This window comes from Haplochromis burtoni, unplaced genomic scaffold (genome assembly GCF_018398535.1).
Source record: "Haplochromis burtoni strain Fernald_Lab_line unplaced genomic scaffold, NCSU_Asbu1 Contig_1, whole genome shotgun sequence".
NCBI classification, from domain to species: Eukaryota; Metazoa; Chordata; class Actinopteri; order Cichliformes; family Cichlidae; genus Haplochromis; species Haplochromis burtoni.
This window is the reverse complement of record NW_024582362.1, coordinates 16625-34393: the sequence shown is the minus strand read 5'-3', so window position 1 is coordinate 34393 and position 17769 is coordinate 16625. Positions and strand designations below refer to the sequence as shown.

The 17769-nt window shown below is 40.5% G+C and overlaps 1 protein-coding gene across 3 annotated transcripts in view; it reads right to left on the bottom strand.

The window, feature by feature from the left end:
- Positions 1 to 17606, bottom strand: part of esyt2b (extended synaptotagmin-like protein 2b) — a 38512-nt gene extending 20906 nt beyond the window's left edge. For 2 of the 3 annotated variants that reach the window (XM_005912397.3, XM_005912398.3), the window contains exons 1-7: positions 16893 to 17606; positions 9078 to 9119; positions 8431 to 8565; positions 8123 to 8199; positions 7662 to 7734; positions 5312 to 5401; positions 911 to 966 (exon numbers count right to left, since the gene is read on the bottom strand). In XM_005912397.3, coding sequence (XP_005912459.1) covers positions 911 to 966; positions 5312 to 5401; positions 7662 to 7734; positions 8123 to 8199; positions 8431 to 8565; positions 9078 to 9119; positions 16893 to 17294 — 875 coding nt within the window. In that variant the 5' untranslated portion in view covers positions 17295 to 17606. The remainder of the gene's footprint in view (positions 1 to 910; positions 967 to 5311; positions 5402 to 7661; positions 7735 to 8122; positions 8200 to 8430; positions 8566 to 9077; positions 9120 to 16892) is intronic. The other variant, XM_005912399.3, reaches the window with a different exon arrangement.
- Between the last annotated feature and the right edge of the window lie 163 nt (positions 17607 to 17769).

Sequence of the window (17769 nt, the reverse complement as noted above, 5' to 3'; positions counted from 1 at the left end):
ACAGAGAACTCAACAGAAGAGAGTCCACTGAGCTCTGCCTGTGTCAACATGTCTGTCAGCGTCAGGGGGGCGTTCAACAGGCAGCTGTAATCCCAGAAAACTACATTCAATATTCATGCATCTGTCAGCTTCTTTTTCAGCTGTAAAAAAAAAAAAGTACCACTCAAGATGGCAGCGTGTAATTGCGTCGGGCTGTTAGCAGCTCTTAATCAGCTCTCATTTATTTTCTGCTCAGCCCACACAACAACTCGAGGGAAAAAGACACTTAATACAAACAAAACAAAACGGGTGAGGATAAGGAAAACGGCGGCGACAAACACCACTGAGCCGGCCTGTTTTATCCCAGTACGAGCATTAAACTGTTGTGTTAATCCTGTTTTTCGTGATGTGTGTGCAAACAGACATGCTGGATCGTTTCACTTGATCTCATTGTTTGCTTCCAAATGTTTGAAAGAGATATGTTTATCTAAATCAGCTCAGTCTAGCAAAACTCTGCGATAAACTACAGCAGTAACGAGGACAGGAACACCCGAGGCTTCGTGCACGTAAGGAAACCTCATTAGTGGAAAATACTGTCTCTACAGCTGGTGAGATTTAGCTTTCCAGAAACTGGACAATAAGACAATATTGTCTTTAAATATAACAGTGGAGACAGATACTACTGTATGCATAATACTTTTGGTTTCATCAATGCTGAAGATATTAATAAATTAAATGCGAATGAAACTGAAAATTAAGCTTTTTTTTAACATAAAATGTGTTTAAATGAGAAAAACAAAACAAAACCCTGAAATTATACAGCAAACATCTAGGCACATGTTAACTTCACTTAAACTAGAAGTCCTCAAATCCTTTGAAATCTAAGCTTTGTTTCTTGAGGGAAAAGAAAAGCAAGTTTGAATTGACTTACTTGAGCCCAGGAATATCCAGTATATTGGAGAGGCCGGTCCAGTTTATGTCCACAAGCTGAAAAGGAAGTAAAAATGAGAGCGTGGCCATGGGTTAGACGATAAGAATAGAAAGTGTGAATGACTTTAAATGGAGTCAGAACACTTGATGTTATTGTTTCCTGCTCCTCTATTATGCTGCAACACTGCACTGGTTATTTAGGATGGCGTCACACTGCTACTTAAAGTATAAAACAAACATTTCCTGTCATATATTAAAGCTAATTGTTTTTACCTTTTAGTTTTCAATTTGGGGTCCACTGACCTGTAAGTGTTTAAATGCATGCACTGTGTGCACAATTAGTTTATGAGTCACAACGGAAGCACAGAAAGCAGTGATCCTTGAATGGGAATGAATACAAAAGCACCTGCTTCCTGAAAGATTTATTAAAGCAGCAGCATCTGTCTGGGGTCTTGTTAGTTTACAGAATAATGAGGCTGGAAACACTGCACCTTCTAGTTTTGTGCACTGTGAAAATCTAGCAGCAGGTCAAATCTTGATGAGGTGCCGCGGTCAAAGTAAATCAAAGAGACCTGAGACGGAGGCATATCCTGCTCCGCTCAGTGGGCTTTGATCAGCTCTTGCCTCCAAGCTCAGGGACTTGTTTTTTTCTAATGAGCCTTTCCCACCCTACTTTTTTGTCCAACCTGCTCACACTGCAGCAGATGCACGGAGCTCTGCAGGGACGAGGAAAGCACTGCAGGGCTGTAAATGATGTAGGGGATGGTGTGGAAGGACACACCTATCCCTGCATATTGTGTTTAAAGAGTCATCAAGAGACTGTTGATGTATATATGAATAACAAAACTGTTGATAAGGGCACTGTCTTTAATCTAAGTGAAACGATTAAATGCTAAAATAATATCTGCTTTGAAAAGCTTCTCAAGTGGGAGTATTTCCTGTTTTCCTCCCCTTCGTACATTATCATTTTAATGCCTTTGGGGTGTAAGACTATTGAAAAGTGAGAAAACTGCACAGAATAAGCCAGTTTTCTTGAGCTGCTCTTACACTCGCAGTGCAACCCTGAACTCTTCTAACACTACCCAGCAGAGCAGTATGCGAAGACACAGTAAATAGAAGCATTGTGGATTGGACAAAAAAAAAGATTTTAACCATGTGAGACAATGTAAGACAAGAGCAGGTAACCTCATGTGTCATGTGTTCTGCATGCTCATGCATCATCCAGCTATGGAAGAGGATTAGGGCCACCGAAAAAAAAGTGGGTACGTCTTTTTTTTCTTCTTTTCCAGAATTCTGAGATTAAAATTGTGAGATTAATCTCCCAATTCTGAGATTAGGTCAGGTCTGAGAAAAAAGTCAGAATTCTGCTTAAAAAAAAAGTCAGAACTCTGAGAAAAAATAATTCTGAGAAAAAAAAATTAGAATTCTGACTTGAAATTCAGAATTCTGAGAAAAAAGTCAGAAACCTGTAAAGGAAGAAAAAAAAAGACGTGCCCATTTTTTTCCCAGTGGCTCTAATCCTCTTCCATATCCAACTGGACCTCCTTGCTGAAACCAAATATATATTTTGCAAAGTCAATCTAAAGCAAACCCTCTCCTTATATATGCTACATGTGATAAAAGAGCAACTGCAGACAATGTCAGGACTCGATTTTACAGCTTTTTTTAAAAAGATTTTTTATCAGGGTTCGATGGATGGGCTGGGTTTGGTTGCCCGCCCCCTTTTCTCTATTTACAGGTGAAGCTGCTGCTCGGGTTTGGCATCACTGCTCGACCCTGAAGATGAGTTGTTCTGATGCAGCTATTCTTCACACACCTCTGGGATTAAGCAGACAGACAATGAGTATATCTGGGTGGATTGGTGGACTGGTGCCACAGTTCCTCACCTGTTCGCCACTGCCTCTATCCTTGCCTAGAATCTCCCTCGGAAACCTGTCTATTCGAACCGTTACTCCTCTCTGGGCTGGGACGTCACCAGCAACGCTCTGTTGCATTTATGTGCTGAGCCCTGCACAGGAAGGACTCTGGCGCTTTGCCTGTGCCACCTCGCAACCTCTGGAAAATCCCCTAAATCTGCTCAGTAAGTCCAATTTAAGTTTAATCATGACACTTTCAAGCTTCCAAAAGTGCTCCTCTAATGTCTGTCCTGGAGACATGATAAGAGAGAGAGTGACTCTCAAAGACACCTGAATAGAGATTTATGTGAGTAACTGCTTCTCAACCTGTTTGCCTTTTTTTGCAATGAAGTCTACGCATGCATTTGTTGCATCTCAGTGACCATCAGAATTACACTTATGGATCCCTCCTGTTTTCCTTAGACACTACCAAAGGTGTTACCAAGATGGCTGATTGCTTCTAGAAGGACTTTATCTGCATGCTCAATATAGAGCTAAAATCATGTAATGTTCAGCTCAGCCTAAACTCTGAAGATTGACATAAAACAGGAAGTATGGCTTCGTTACTCACAGGTCAAAAAACACCTGTCACCACCACTGTGTGCCTTGATTTTTTTAAGCCTATAATTAATCTTCTCAGCATCAACTTTTCTTATATTTGACGAGGCTAGGCTCCTATGGTTCAGATTTTTTTTACAGAAGTTTCTGCAAAGTGCCTTTTTAGCTTGCTTGACAGCATTTTGGCATTAGCTAACTCCTCCAGAAGCTGAACAAATGTCAGCGGCTGAAGGTCGCCGACATCTCTGATCTAGCTCAAGCCATGAGACAGGTAGTATTCTCAGTAGTTTTTTCCTTAGTAGATGCTTTTTTTTAGTTGGTTTGGTGTGGTTTTTTCCCTCATCAGTGACCAGATTTACCTCCTCACTTTGTGTCTGGGCTATCTAATGTGCACTAATACATATATTTAAATCCCAGCTGTTCTTTTCATGGAGTTAAATAATAACACTGTAGATATAAAATCACACGGAGCAGCAGGATTTGGCTCAAGGCACATCATTTGAAAACCACTGCATAAACTGACTGAAAATCGGATCTGCCAGTACATTCAATCAATGTAACTCTATTGCTTGTCTTTGTGTGTGTAGTGCAAACATCTCACACACATCTACTAATTAGTACTTACAAGAATTCATAGCAATAATAACAGTGTTTGCGATTCAGTCAGGTCCTTCACTGCTTCATCGTTCATTCATTACATAAAAGTATAAAACTGTCATCTGAGTTGGAGTAGATGAATATCTTCTGCCTCACTGCAGAATGTGGTGCATCTTTTTATTTAGGCTGTGCTGAGTTGCATCAGTGCAATCACATCGTCCAGACATGGCCAAGACCTCTTATGGTCTGGAAATGTGTCTGTTATGTTTGGCACCCAGCCTCAGATCTTGTATAACACAAAGGGGCAAAAGAACATGACTTACTTGAAGTCCAGAGAACACAATGTTAATATGTCAATGTCAATAATTTGCTTTATTAATTCTTTTTCTTTTTCCTCCAGGAACCCAATGTGATGTTGCTGGTGTAGGAGCTGAAAGAAGACTAAAGCACCTAAATGCATGTGTGGATATCTTTGCATGTGGGGAATTTACTGAGTGGAAGCTGCTTCTTCCTTCAGTCTCCAGCAGAAATGTCTCCACCTTGAGCTTTAGTTCAGTGCCTGGGGTAAAAAAAAAAAATGCCAAAGTAGGTCTGGCTTGATCTGCAGCTATTTAAAGCACCGCTACAGCTCCACTGGGCCCTCGCATTTGATATAAATCGGTCAAACGTTTTTAAGCTGTGCAGCAGTGGCTCTGTCTAGGGGTTGAACCAGGAGAATAATGGAGCCTCAACTGGAAAATAATCGATGCGTAAGCAACTGGAAATGTAAATGCAAATCATGTGAACACTGCTTGCACCGCAAGAGCACAAACAATGTCCGACGGTAAGCACAGTGAAGTAAAAGAGACTGAAATTACGCTGGAAATTAATGCTGCAAATAATAAGAAACACATCCTACTGTGATCCAGTCGTGACTTTGACTCAAATGACCCTTTTTAGCTTTAATTTATGTCCATTGTATCTGCATTAAAAGGCAAGGGAATAAGTAAAGCACAAAAACAAGATGCTTTATGAGGTGAAATGTTAGGCATAGTAAGAACGGTGAAATACTCAGAGGAGCATTTTAAATATTCAGGACAGCAGGATAATCATGCCAACCTTGGCCAGTGTAGTATTATTATATGTAATAACACAAAGTTGTCATTCTTTCTGAATGTCAATTGAGAGTATAACCCTGAATTAGTAATGTGCTGAACTGTGATGCCATCTTGGCTTTGTGGTTAAACAGCCTCCACTCTATTCATGCTGCATTTCATCAAACTGCAGTGTCATTATAACCTCAGCTGCTCCTCTGTTAAGTTAGTCTGACTGATAAAGTTACTCAGTTAAACATTATTAGCTTATGCACTTACTGGCTTCTTCAAGAAGAACAAAGACAGAGCTCCGACGAGAGGTATATCACCCAGCAACGGCTCCATCACCACTCTCAACACACCGTGGATCTATGGAAACATAAGAGGAACAACACGTTGATATCCACAAACACAAACAGAAAGCTACAGGGAACTCACACCCTGCTGACCCCTGACATTCGTCAGCAGCAGTGCCGCTGGAGCTCTAGCGCATGACAGGTTGGAAACTCTATCGCTGCCTGACTTCACACCTGCCCTGTGTGATCCTCCACCTTCTTCAAAACATATTATGACAATTATGAGGATTATGGTTTAGTGCTTTAGATGTATCATGTGGAACACCACACAGCTGCTCTAATCCTGCAGAATGGGAACAAAGGAGGTTTGAATTCTAGCACCAGTATATTTGTTGTGGAGTTATATTCCTTTTTTGGAGGAATGACAGTCAGAAAATGTTGTCCGAATGGAAAGTGAATTACGCCAGTAAATCCGATACTAATGACTAAAGCCCCTGTGAAACTAAAAACCAATAGTACTCTTGTTTTTGTGTTTGCTGGCAGTTCTTTAGACTTAAATGTATTTCTCTATTTCCTCTCTCGCTCTGTTAACTGTGAGATTGAATCAGCTCCTTAGAACATAAAACTTACACAAAGCCAGAACGGTAAAATCAAGTCCTGGAACGTCAAAGAGAACAGGTAGAAAAAGTTAAGCTTCATTTAGGTGCAATAACTTGTGCAAAGATCACACCAAAAGTAAGTGGTGTATTTCACACAGAGCCGTGGCAGTTTCTTGCTGGACTCTGGAGTATTTATAGCAATATTGACAAAACTGTCCAAAGGAATAATAATGGCTTAAAGGCATGGTGACCTAGGCTGCCAGGAGACTGGCAGGGGAAACAACAAAATATGAACATTTAAAATAATGGACCTGCTAAAAAATACTGCAATTTAATACAACACATGATTTATTTGCAGGTTTAACTGGCTATTAGTGTAAAGCAGCAGTGGTTAAAAAGTTTAATCCAACCCATCTAAGCTTAATATGAAGCCAAACCCACCTTTGTAATTTTTGTAATATAATCCAGCTCAAATGTTGACTAATGTATTAGTGGATGATTATAGTCTACAGAGATACAGTATGCCTGGGTTTCATAACAGGGCCAGGGACAGACCTGATGGCACTGGGTCTCCAAGGAGGAGCACAGATTGCCTTTTTTCTGCCTGCTGCTACTCGACAGCAATACACAAAGGGGAGAAAGGAGCAGCAAGAATAACAACAACACACAGACACAAAATACTTCAGAGTAATTGGGCTGTGTAGTCAAAGGCAATCTTCCAAAGCAACATAATTAAGGTTTAGCTGTTTTAGTTTGTTTAAAACTTTGTTTAAGAGACACTTTTTAAAAATAAAGGTCCTCGTGACCAAATCAGAACAAACAGTAAAGCTTTTGAAAACACTATTTGTCTGTTCAAAGTCGGAGAATGTCTCCTTTGAATTATGATCTGTGTTTCTCTTGTTGGGATTTGTGGTAGCTTCATTTTTTCCCACTGATCTTTCCTTGAGTTTGTTTGGTATGCTGATTGTTTCTTATTATGTCTTGTCTTTGTGGTAGCGCCTGCAGTTTTCTGGATTGCTTTATTTACGTTGTTTTGTTACTGGACTTTGATAAGAAACAATCGGCTTCCATTATAAGTCATTTTCCTTTTTTCCAGCACAACACTAGTAGTTCTCAACATCAGAAACCCCTGATAGGTGTTGATATATATATATAAGAAAAGCAGGATTATTAATCCTGTAATAATAAAAACAAGAGCATGGACATTTACTTGGCAGCTGAATGACTGGAAACTGGGGAGAAACTGTGGTAATGGTGGTGACACACAGTAAATTCACCAGCTTTTTTCTTTTGGGAGATATACCTGTCATGGTTCTAGGTTTCTGTATGTTATTTGTATGAGTTTTAGTTTCTATTTCACTTTTATTATTTCTTTGTTGTGCATCTAGTGTCCCCAGTGTTTCCCTTTGTCCTCTCTGCCTTGTCTCTTTGGTTGGGTTATCTGTGTTAATCACAGAGACATGAAAACTTCCTGTTTTGATTTGATAATATTCTGATTTCCCCTATTTTCCTTCCTCCTGTCTTACCTGCTGTTTTTCTGATTGTCTTCACCTTCACCAGTCTAGTGAAACTGAACACTTAGACCTGACAAGATCACCTCTTACTTGAGTTAACAGCCTTTTTGTGCATTGCTTCCTGCTGTGTTTCTGTTTCCAGTGTGCAGTCCTTATTTCTTACCAAGGGAAAGTACCTCTATGAGGATATGAAACAACAAAAAAAAAGGGATTTTCTCACCTGGATGCTCTTGATGCCAGCTTTGCAGTAGTAGCGTTTGATGTCTACTTCGATCTCAGTGTTGCCAACAAAGCTGGGTGATAAAAAGCAAAAGTATGTCTCGTAAAAATCCTCTATCAGGGTTCCATCACTTTTTAAGACTTTGATTCAGGCCTTTGAAGTTCCAATCCTTTCCAGGAAATGTGAATTTAATGGTGTTTGCTGTGTATGCTATTCCTACACTGGATTCTCGTGTGCACAAAGCAGAAGATATTAACTTGCACAGACCTAAGTGGAAAGAGGCTATTTACATACTGACCTCTGCATGAAAGCAATGTGAGTTTCTTTAGCTGCATTGAAAACAGATACTCCAGTTGTTCTCGTGTTGTATTTTTAACAAAAGAGCCAAGCAAGTAGTGTCTATAACTATAATGGCAGGAGAGAACGCTAGACGATAAACATTTTTAGACAGGTTGGCTCACCTGATCTGCAGGTCCATAATGATCTGTCGCTTATCCACGTTTTCCGTGTAAACCTTGACCCCGTTGATCCTCAGCGGCTGCAACATAACATAAGGAAGCATTACGGCCACTCCGTCACCCCTCCCAACCCCCACGTGGTTAGCACAAGGTCGACCCCTCTGCAGACCCCCGCACGGAAACTATTTATGCAACGAGAGCATATGTCAGCGACATGCATGCACGTTCGTGTTCTAGCCACAGCGCACCCTCATCAGCTGACCCACGGCACCTGCTGCTAGCAGCTTGTTTTATCACATCGAGATGCTCACTTTGTCTCCCATGTCGAACTTGGTGAAGGAGAAGGTGCTGAGGTGGGCGTTGGACTCCTTCACCGCCGGCTCGATCACATCGTGGAACAGTTTTTCCACAAACTGGCAGATGTAGGGCCACATCTGTTTCACAGTCTAAGGGGATACAGAAAGAGAGAAATCAAAGAGTTTTGGAACAAATCAAAGAAAAATATTCATTATATGATTATTCTAAAAGGATATAAAAATGTATTTGCTCCAGGACTTTAAACATTGAGGGGTACATCCTTTACAGTAAAATATTCAAAGTGTAGTTCTATTTAAGTCTAGTTCTATTTGTCAAACCCATGCACATCAAGCAAAAAGACTAACACATGAATGTTTTAAATCTCCAGCTTGCTCAGTTTAATGTATACTCGGGAGTGACTCCAAATTTACATCCTGGTTGCTATCATGGGATTCGCAAGGGTTAATGCATTTCACAGCGTTGCAGGAACGGGCCTGCATGTTAAGTCAGATGTGCTGCAGTGTGGCAACAGTCAGCGAGAAGAGGAGAGTTAGCAGATGGCAACAGACATCCCATTTCCCACAGTTTTTACAAGGCATGAAAAACGAGGAGGGCTTCACTCAAGCAGGCAAATTCAAGAGGCAGCTGCTCGATTCGTTACCTTGTTCAGCCACTCCACCCGCTCTACATCTGGAAAGTGGACCTGCAATGGAGAAAACAGAACAGATCATCTCCTGGTTGGTTTTAGAAAGCCTTTTAAAGAAAAGATGGAACATGCTGTTTGTAAATAGAGCATAGGCGGATAGACAGATAGCAGGGTTGGCTAAAACTGTCATCCATCCATCCAACTTTTACCCATGTATGCAGTTTCAGGGTTGCTGTGGACCTGGAGCCAAACCCAGCAATCACAGGGCGAGAGGAACCTTCTTGCTTTGAGACGAAAGCGCATCCAAGTGCATAAAATGACCATAATCATAACTAACATGATGACTGCCCAAAGGCCTAATGACTGGCAGCTGAAGCTGTTTCCAGTTGTTGTCTGTTGATGTGTTTTTACAGTTTTTGGTTTTTTTCTTTTTCCTATCTTTAGTTTTTGGATTTAGGAAGTAAAAACCACGCTCAGTGTGTGATCTGTCATTTCTAAACCTATCTCATGTTAAAGATGAGAGTCTTCACCCCATGTGCATTATATAACAGCAGCACGTAAATAAAACTAATCAGCCAAACACTTTCGATTACGATTTGTTAACATTTTTGTGAACCCAAGTAGATGTCAGACTTCCTGACGTTAACCATCTTTAGAGCCATGCTGCTATTTCAGCACAGCTAAATTTACCAGTGTAAAAGATTATGGTCTAGATACTTATTTATTATTAATGTTTGCACTGAAGCTAAGAGTAAAGAGCACCCATCTCCTCCAGTAAAAGCTGTTCAAAATATTTGTATCTAATGGCAATTTAGTGGCTGTGGCTAATGTCATATTAAATTTTAAGACCTTTTAGGCTGTAATATCACATCAAATGAGAAGCAATAGCTTGACTATCAGAAATTTAAAATGTTGTTTTTGTGTTTTCAGGCAGTTTGATTGTTTATAACCTCACTACTAAAAGTTTCCAAAGGAGGAGGAGGAGGATGAAGTAACGTGTTCCTATTCTGATGCATGAGATTTACTATGGTTCGATTTTTGCTTTGCAGTCACTGCTGTAGATGAAGAAAAAAGATGAAGATGCTCTTCAAAGATCAATTGTTTTGCAATCCATGTTTTCTTCTCTACCTAAAGAATGTTTCCATCATATGCCCTTCCCTTTATCATCATGCAGCCATGCTACATTTCTAAACAGACATTTCTAACTAAACTTACACTCACGGCTACGCAGCTGAGGATTGAAATAAATCAAACATGACTGATAGTATTTCCATCCTTCTCTAGTCAAACATTTTACATAATTTGTGGTCTGAGTCTGCTCTGCAGTTTAACTAATCTTACTGAATGACAAACGTAAATCACTGACTTAACAGGAGCTAAAGCAGAAACAAAGTCAATACGATGCATAATGGTGTTCAGCACTGCAGACACCAGCATAATAGAAAACAAATGAACCACGTCCTCTTCATCATTTTAATTTAAGGTGTTTATACCCTAACTTCAACAGAAGCCCTAATTAAGGCTCTTGTGGTGATACATACTGATGGCCACTTCATTAGGTTTACCTTTGAAACTGTTTCTTAATGTAAATATTGAATCTAATCCAATCACATTGCAGCGATTTAATGCATTTAGGCATCCAGACATGGTCAAGGTGACCGGCTGTCTGGGTAAAAATGCCTTGTTGATGTCACAGCTCAGAGGAGAATGGCCAGACTGCTTAGAGCAGATGGGAAGGGGCCGCTTGTTACAACCAACGTATGCAGATGAGCATCTCTGAATGCACAAGATACCGAACCTTGGAAGTAGGGCTGCCACGATTAGTCGACTAGTCACGATTACGTCGACTATCAAAATCGTCGATGACCGATTTAATAGTCGACGCGTCGTTTGAAGCTTTGTAAGATCCCAAAAGACGCAGGAATAAATAGTAGGATTTAAGAGTGTAATAACGGACTGAAACAGAAGATGGCAGCACTGCATGTACAAGGATGCCAGCTGCCGTTAAACCCCGAAGAAGAAGAAGCAGCTGTGTCCCAGAAGCGGCAGCTTATTATTCTTTCTGGGTCACAAAATAAACGTTTAACATATTTTCAGGCGAGAATGTAGCTGTGTAAACCTCAAATATCTGCTCAGTTTATCAAGACACCACATATTTTCAAATAACAGACGTTTTCGGAGACGTCTGTTACCCACTAGCTCGATAGCTAGCCGGGGGCAAGGCTCACTAGAGCTGTGAGAACACCGGACTCCCAGCAAATCGTTTTCAAACCCACGGCTGTCTTTTGCTACTCAGGTCAAACATATATAAGTCACTTAGATCAGCAGTCCCCAAACCCTGGGTCTCGGACCGGTACCGGTCCGTGAGTCGTTTGGTACCGGGCCGCGAGAGTTGAGGCTCAGGTGTGAAATGTATGGTTTTCAGGGTTTTTATCGGTTTTCAGCGTTATTTTGTTATCGTTTTTATCGTTTACTCGGTTTTCCTTGGTCTTTTCACGTGTGTTATGAATAAATTTTCTTTTTGTCGGTACCGACACTAGTTTTATTTTGTTGTACTTATCTGCGACACCTTAAAGGCCGGTCCATGAAAATATTGTCGGGCATAAACCGGTCCGTGGCGCAAAAAAGGTTGGAGACCGCTGACTTACATAACTTAAAAATGTTATTGTTTGGCTTTTTTTTTGTATTTTATTTGTTCCTGAGTAAATCGGTTTGGCTGAGATTACAGTTATAGTTTTTACACAGCTGAATAAAAGTCAAGCAGACAACTGATTATCAGAAGTGTGAGATGCTCGAGAATATACTCTGGTGTCCTGTTATATCTTAGATAGCAAGGAGTTTATTAAACCGAAACAATCTGCAAATTTCATTAAAATTTAATAAACTATCATCTTGTCTTTATTTTCAGTTAGCAAATACCTTAAACACTTAAAGCTGTAAGCTAATGATAGTCATATAAGAGCAGATGCATGCTGGTGCAATAAGCTGTACGTCCAATGGATGCATGATCTGATTAGTCGACTAATCGCAAAAATAATCGGTGACTAGTCGACTATCAAAATAATCGGTTGTGGCAGCCCTACTTGGAAGCAGCATAGGTGGAACGGCAGATTGACATTATGGATGTGCAGCAGCAGCTCAGTCAGTTTTCAAAGAGGGGTCAGTCATGCTTTCATGAATATTTCCCTACTTCCTGTTTCCCTGGTGCTTCATTAAACTGCAGTTTGTGCCTCGTGTTGGGCTGTCTCTCTATATTTTGCTGTGTTTCGAGTTTTGTGCTTCTTAACATTTATAGTATCGATTGTGTTTCTTATTGCCTTTTATGTTTCAAAATCCCATCTAGGAAAGTACACTACAAACTAGCTAAAGGTATAAATGCTGTGATGCATGGCATGGTTCATATTACATATTTAATCAGAATCAGAATCAGAATACTTTATTGATCACTATAAAGATGTAAAAAATAAAATAAAGATGAAGTGAGGCAACTGGCTGGACCTATGGTGAGACACGATGTGTGAAGAGACAGCACCATTTCTCATGGATTCAGCAAAAGTGCTTATCCGGCGTTTATGTCAGAGTGTGAGAAAAGCAGTGACATGAGCAGGGCGACAGAGAAGAAAATGTCACAGCTATCATAAAAGATTCCAGAAATAATATAATCCTGTGGAGGAGATGCTGGAAAAAACCTCATTAATACCCCTGACACAGTGACCTCATTCACAAATGTAGGTGAGGTAATGATGAGTCACTTCGCAGCAAATGTTTCCTTTTAAGCGCTGAGCAAGAATCAGGGAAACATATCTTAATTATTTCGTGTTATGCCAAAGAGTCGCTGAGCTCTGCCTCTTAAAGACATAATTAACAATTTGCCTGGGTTTTGAATAAAAGATGGTTATTCTCACTGTCTTCAGACTGCTTATCATGGCTCGCTGAGTCAGAGAGGTGCTTACGTCCTGAAGGAAAACACGTCCTGCAGCTAATAACACAGGAAAATATTAAAGTCTAAACACAATGTCAGCAGCAGAAGCAGCAGAAATGGGGTTTAATTCAGCTGATATTGTATCAGGATTTCAGCCAAGTAATGCATCCTCTGGCAGAAGGTGCATGTTAACCCTTTAAAGCCGATCCGATCAGCTGTTCGTAACACTTCCTACCTCCATCAGCGCGAACTATTGCATGTCCGCCATGACCTGCGTGAAACCGGAATTGACGTCATTTTGCGGTACTGTAGTTTTTTACCTTCAGGGCCTTATGAGCCTATACTGGTGTTTTTAAAAGTTATGTTTGACTTTAAGACTTTCTGTATCATTTCTGGGATGCTTAGGACTCAAAGTGCACTGCTGGAAATAGTTTTTTTTTTTTTTTGCAAATTTGCATCATAATATTTAATTTCGTTTTTCCTGAAGTATATAAAAATTGGTGTATTTCAAAAATAAAACTATGAAGACACTCAAAATAAATTTCCTGTGATGGAAAACTATTTTGTGCAACTTTTTTGTATTTGCAGTTTTGAGGGGATAAGCTTCTTAAATTTCTCTAACTAGAAATATATGTTAAAAAAACCAAAACGATTTTCAATTTTTTTGCAATTTATGTAATTACTATGCACTTAATGCATACATATTATTAAAATTTGGGCTATAATGGTTGTATTGATGTATAGCAACTTGAAATGCTCCCAAAAATGGCACTACAGCATGTAAAAATATAATATAAGCTCTGGCGGACTTGGTTCTATGGTAGGTCTTAAAGGGTTAAGGTCTCATATAATGCAGACAATCTGAGCCCTCTGAACGACACCTCCACACACCTAAGGTCCATCTCAGTTTGTACAGCACATATTGCTCTTTCACTGCTGCTATGTAAGATCAGAGAAAACAAACTGTACAAATAAACTGTGACCACAGGGTTCAAGGAAAACACGACTATATCTACTGCAGCTGTAGTACAGTTCTGTGCCTGTAATATTCACTGGCCAACTTCAACAATGCAATAAATATGTTTGCATTTTTTAATTTACAGCTTATATTCCCTTCATATAAACTGTACGGGTGATAACTTTTCTTTAATAACTCCCTCATTTGTTGAAAACACACACTAATTATTTCAACTTGTGGGTCTTAATATAGTTTAAATACGCTCTGCTACTAAACAACATCATGAAAAACACATGATATACTGGAATTGTTATAAAAAACCCTCAATTTTAAAAGGATAACTTGATTTAAAAAGGCATAAGCAATGCATTCAAGGTCAGTGATGTAAACCGGTGGCAGTTCAGAGCTACGTTACTTTCTCTAACAAGCTAAAGTATTCTAAGCATGAAATAAATGCCCCAGCGTGCTGCTTTTGTTGTTTTCCACTGCAACAGAAACAAGGCAGGCGATAATAGTCTTCAAGGTATTCCTGCTGACAAAAAGAGGTGCAGAACATGCTTGTGGAAATCAACAACTTTCAAAATCCCGAGATCTGTGTTCTTTGCACTCCTGATGCATTAAGTCCATTTAAAAGAACAAACCAAAGCACCGTGTCACCCAATTTCTCCCATAAGTAGCCTGATAGCAAGTCAAAATTGCTTTGAGAAATCCAGCTGGGCAGCAAGCCATCTTCTCCGACACTGAACCAAGGTGACTATCTGCCAGTTCAATCAGCTCAGCAGTGCACACGTGTTCAGTGTTTTCAAATTAAATCTGATTCCGTGGCTCAGACAGATAGAGACACATCGCATGTCAGCAGGTGCGCGCAAGCTAGGAATAATGGCCATTGTTTACAACAATGAGAATGAAACTACCTTGGAGAAAAAAGCAAGGACTATATAATGGCAGTTGATGCTAATCTCTATAAAGAAGTAGAAGAAGACAGGGCGATCTATTTGCAGACCTCTAACAGCTGATGCTCTTGCTTTTTTATCTTCATCTTGATATAAAGTTTTGATTCATGTCTGGTATGTTTTCCTCATTATGCTCTGTTACAAAATGAAATAGCTGAACAGATACATCAACGCAATGACATCACCACCCTGAATGGCGGTCTACGTGTGAAAAGATTTTTTCATTATTCCTAAAAACTAAGACAGAGCATTCAATGTTGTTTATATCAGATATTAATGACTAATGCCAATAATAATGAGCTCTACATGAAGGCTAAAATATTCAGCTCCAGGTGCCATAACGGTCCATCTTTTATGTACAGTCCTCGGGCCTCACCAAATATGAATGCATTTACCTTTCATTTTATAACCATTTTCTTCATCTAGCAAAATGCTTTTTAAACAAGAAGAGCCATTTTCACCTGAATGCTCAAGGTTTTTCATTCGGAGTCTGTGCCGCTCAGACTGTAAAATTTAGCCAAGAGCTATGTGCAAAACTGTTGTGACGCTTCCACGGACACTTTTAGTGTCAGTGGCTGCCACACCAGCTGACTACTGAGTCACTCTGGACAAATGCAGGTCAGGACATAAACTAAACTGGAGAAACTGGAACTGGCAGAAGTGCATTTTAGCAATTGTTTTGGGGTGTGGACGCACAAAAAACCCAACAGTGTGAAAGATATGTCATCTTTATATGTGTAGTGGGGAGAAATCTGCAACAGCAAAGATTTAAGAGCTATAACTGGAAACAGTGAAATGTGCTCAGCTTGTCAGGCTGGAGGTTGTCAATCATTGTGAAGCCCCAGAAGATCCATGTTGATTTCCCACGAGGACACAATCCTGCTGCTGGTATGACCACAGTTTCATAAAGAACAGACTTAAAACAGGGGGGGTGCTGAAGCCAATTAATAATTTCTCTTTCCTTTAAGTGGGATGCTTTCCCTCGATCCCATCTAATTCCTCCACAACCCTTTAATGGCATCAATGCATCCTCAGCCGTGTGTCAGCAGAATAGGCTTTTAACTTTTAGCGAGGCTGTGCCGCAAACCTCCTCTGACTCGGATACAGAAAGTCTCCGTTTTGAAGACCTACAAGTTATTCAGTGATTTAATTTAAAGTTTATTTGAGTTTCATTTTTTGCTGAGAGAATACGGCTCAAATTCACTCAAAACTAATTACATGAATGGTCTGGACCACCCAGACTCTCTGGGGTCCTAAAGGAGGGCTCATTAAAGCAAATTTCTCTTCCCCTTTTGAGTTTTATGGAAGATACAAAGTTTACTCACATATATGATCTTTTACAGTCACATTATTTCTCTCAAGTGACCCCAACCTTTAATGTTGAGACTTTCTAACCCTAAAAGCACTAGTCGTGAGAAAATCCATGTGTGCAAAAAATTTGCCCTCTTCCAAAGCCTGGAATTAACCTGTGAATTTTTTTTTCTAAATATAAATTATAACTGTGGAATTATCCACTTTTCATTTTAATTTAGACTGATTAAGTGTGACCCAAAGTATAGCTTCTTACTGGTTTATAAACTGGTTTGCCAAATTAAACCCTAAATTGTTAAACCCAAGGATGGACCTCTGCTCTGTCTTAACATTTTGCCAAGATAACGTGCTGCAGAAATAGACTGACTTACTACAAGTGACATAGCCAGTCTGAATCCCAAAATAACAGAGACCCCGTGGGCATGTTTCCTTCCCAGCGTGGTGTCTCGTTTACCATTGTACCCTGCTGTATTTAGACTGGGGCTCTGGTCTAATGTCACTGCTGCGGAGACAGCTGCCCCATCACAGCTTTACAGCTCAACTCTGCTCTGCTGATCCTGTCAGCTGATTGTGTTTTCTTGGAAGCTCAAAAATATTGTTCACAACAATACTACACGCCCTATTCAGAGAAGTGGCTCAGTTGGGATAAACAGCTCCGTCCTGCTCTGATTCAAATTGTGCCTTACCCATGGTGGTAAATCAGAGGTGGTGAGAGCACATTTGGCACTTTGCTCCTCTTGCTCAAAGAAAGCTATTGCTCGGCTCAGTCGGCTTTGCTTTCCTCCTGTGTTCCTCCTCCACCAGAAAAAGATCACAAGTCCAATAAGCAGCCAGCTGAAACTGAACTCAAAATAACCAAGTGCGTAAATGGGGAAAATGAGCACAAATGTCTTAGCAAAGTGGACCCAGGTCTGGGTCAGCTGGCTGGTGGATGACGCTGGGGTATCGTCGGGTATGGTCGTCTCTGAGGGATGGGGAAAGTTGGGTTGAGGTGGACTCGGCGCAGTGTGCCCGTTCTCTTTGGGTAGAGCTGGGTTAGCATTTTGTGAATGGCTTCCTCGTACATCTGTCATGCTGTCTCTTGACATGTCTCTGTGGCCTCCTCAGGAGAGTGTCCTTAAAATGTCAAAATGCGGAGTGTCACAGCTCCCATGTGCCAGCGGACCAAAGCAGTCTTCATACGGGGATCCTGCTCTCACGTTGGTTCACCTGCACACCAGCCCATCGCCCCGGGAGGAACCGCTGTCGTTCACCGTCTTAGTTTCCACTCTGAAGAGCAGCTCGCGAAGACATTCCGCTGATTAAATCGGTCTGCTTGAGATAGTCCAGTCCACAGCTCTACTTACTCTGCCCACACAGGGTGGGTATGACCATTTCCAAAAACGCACAGGCATCCAGTTGTGTGCGATCCCAGCGGCGTCTCTAGCGCTATGTATAAAGCTAAGACATCGCCATCTGGTGTTTACTAGAGGCAACTACATTGTTATCACTTAGAAAGCGTCAAAGTCCAGTGAAACAGATATTCTTAAAAGTAAATGTTTAAATAGCATCCTGCATTGGCTA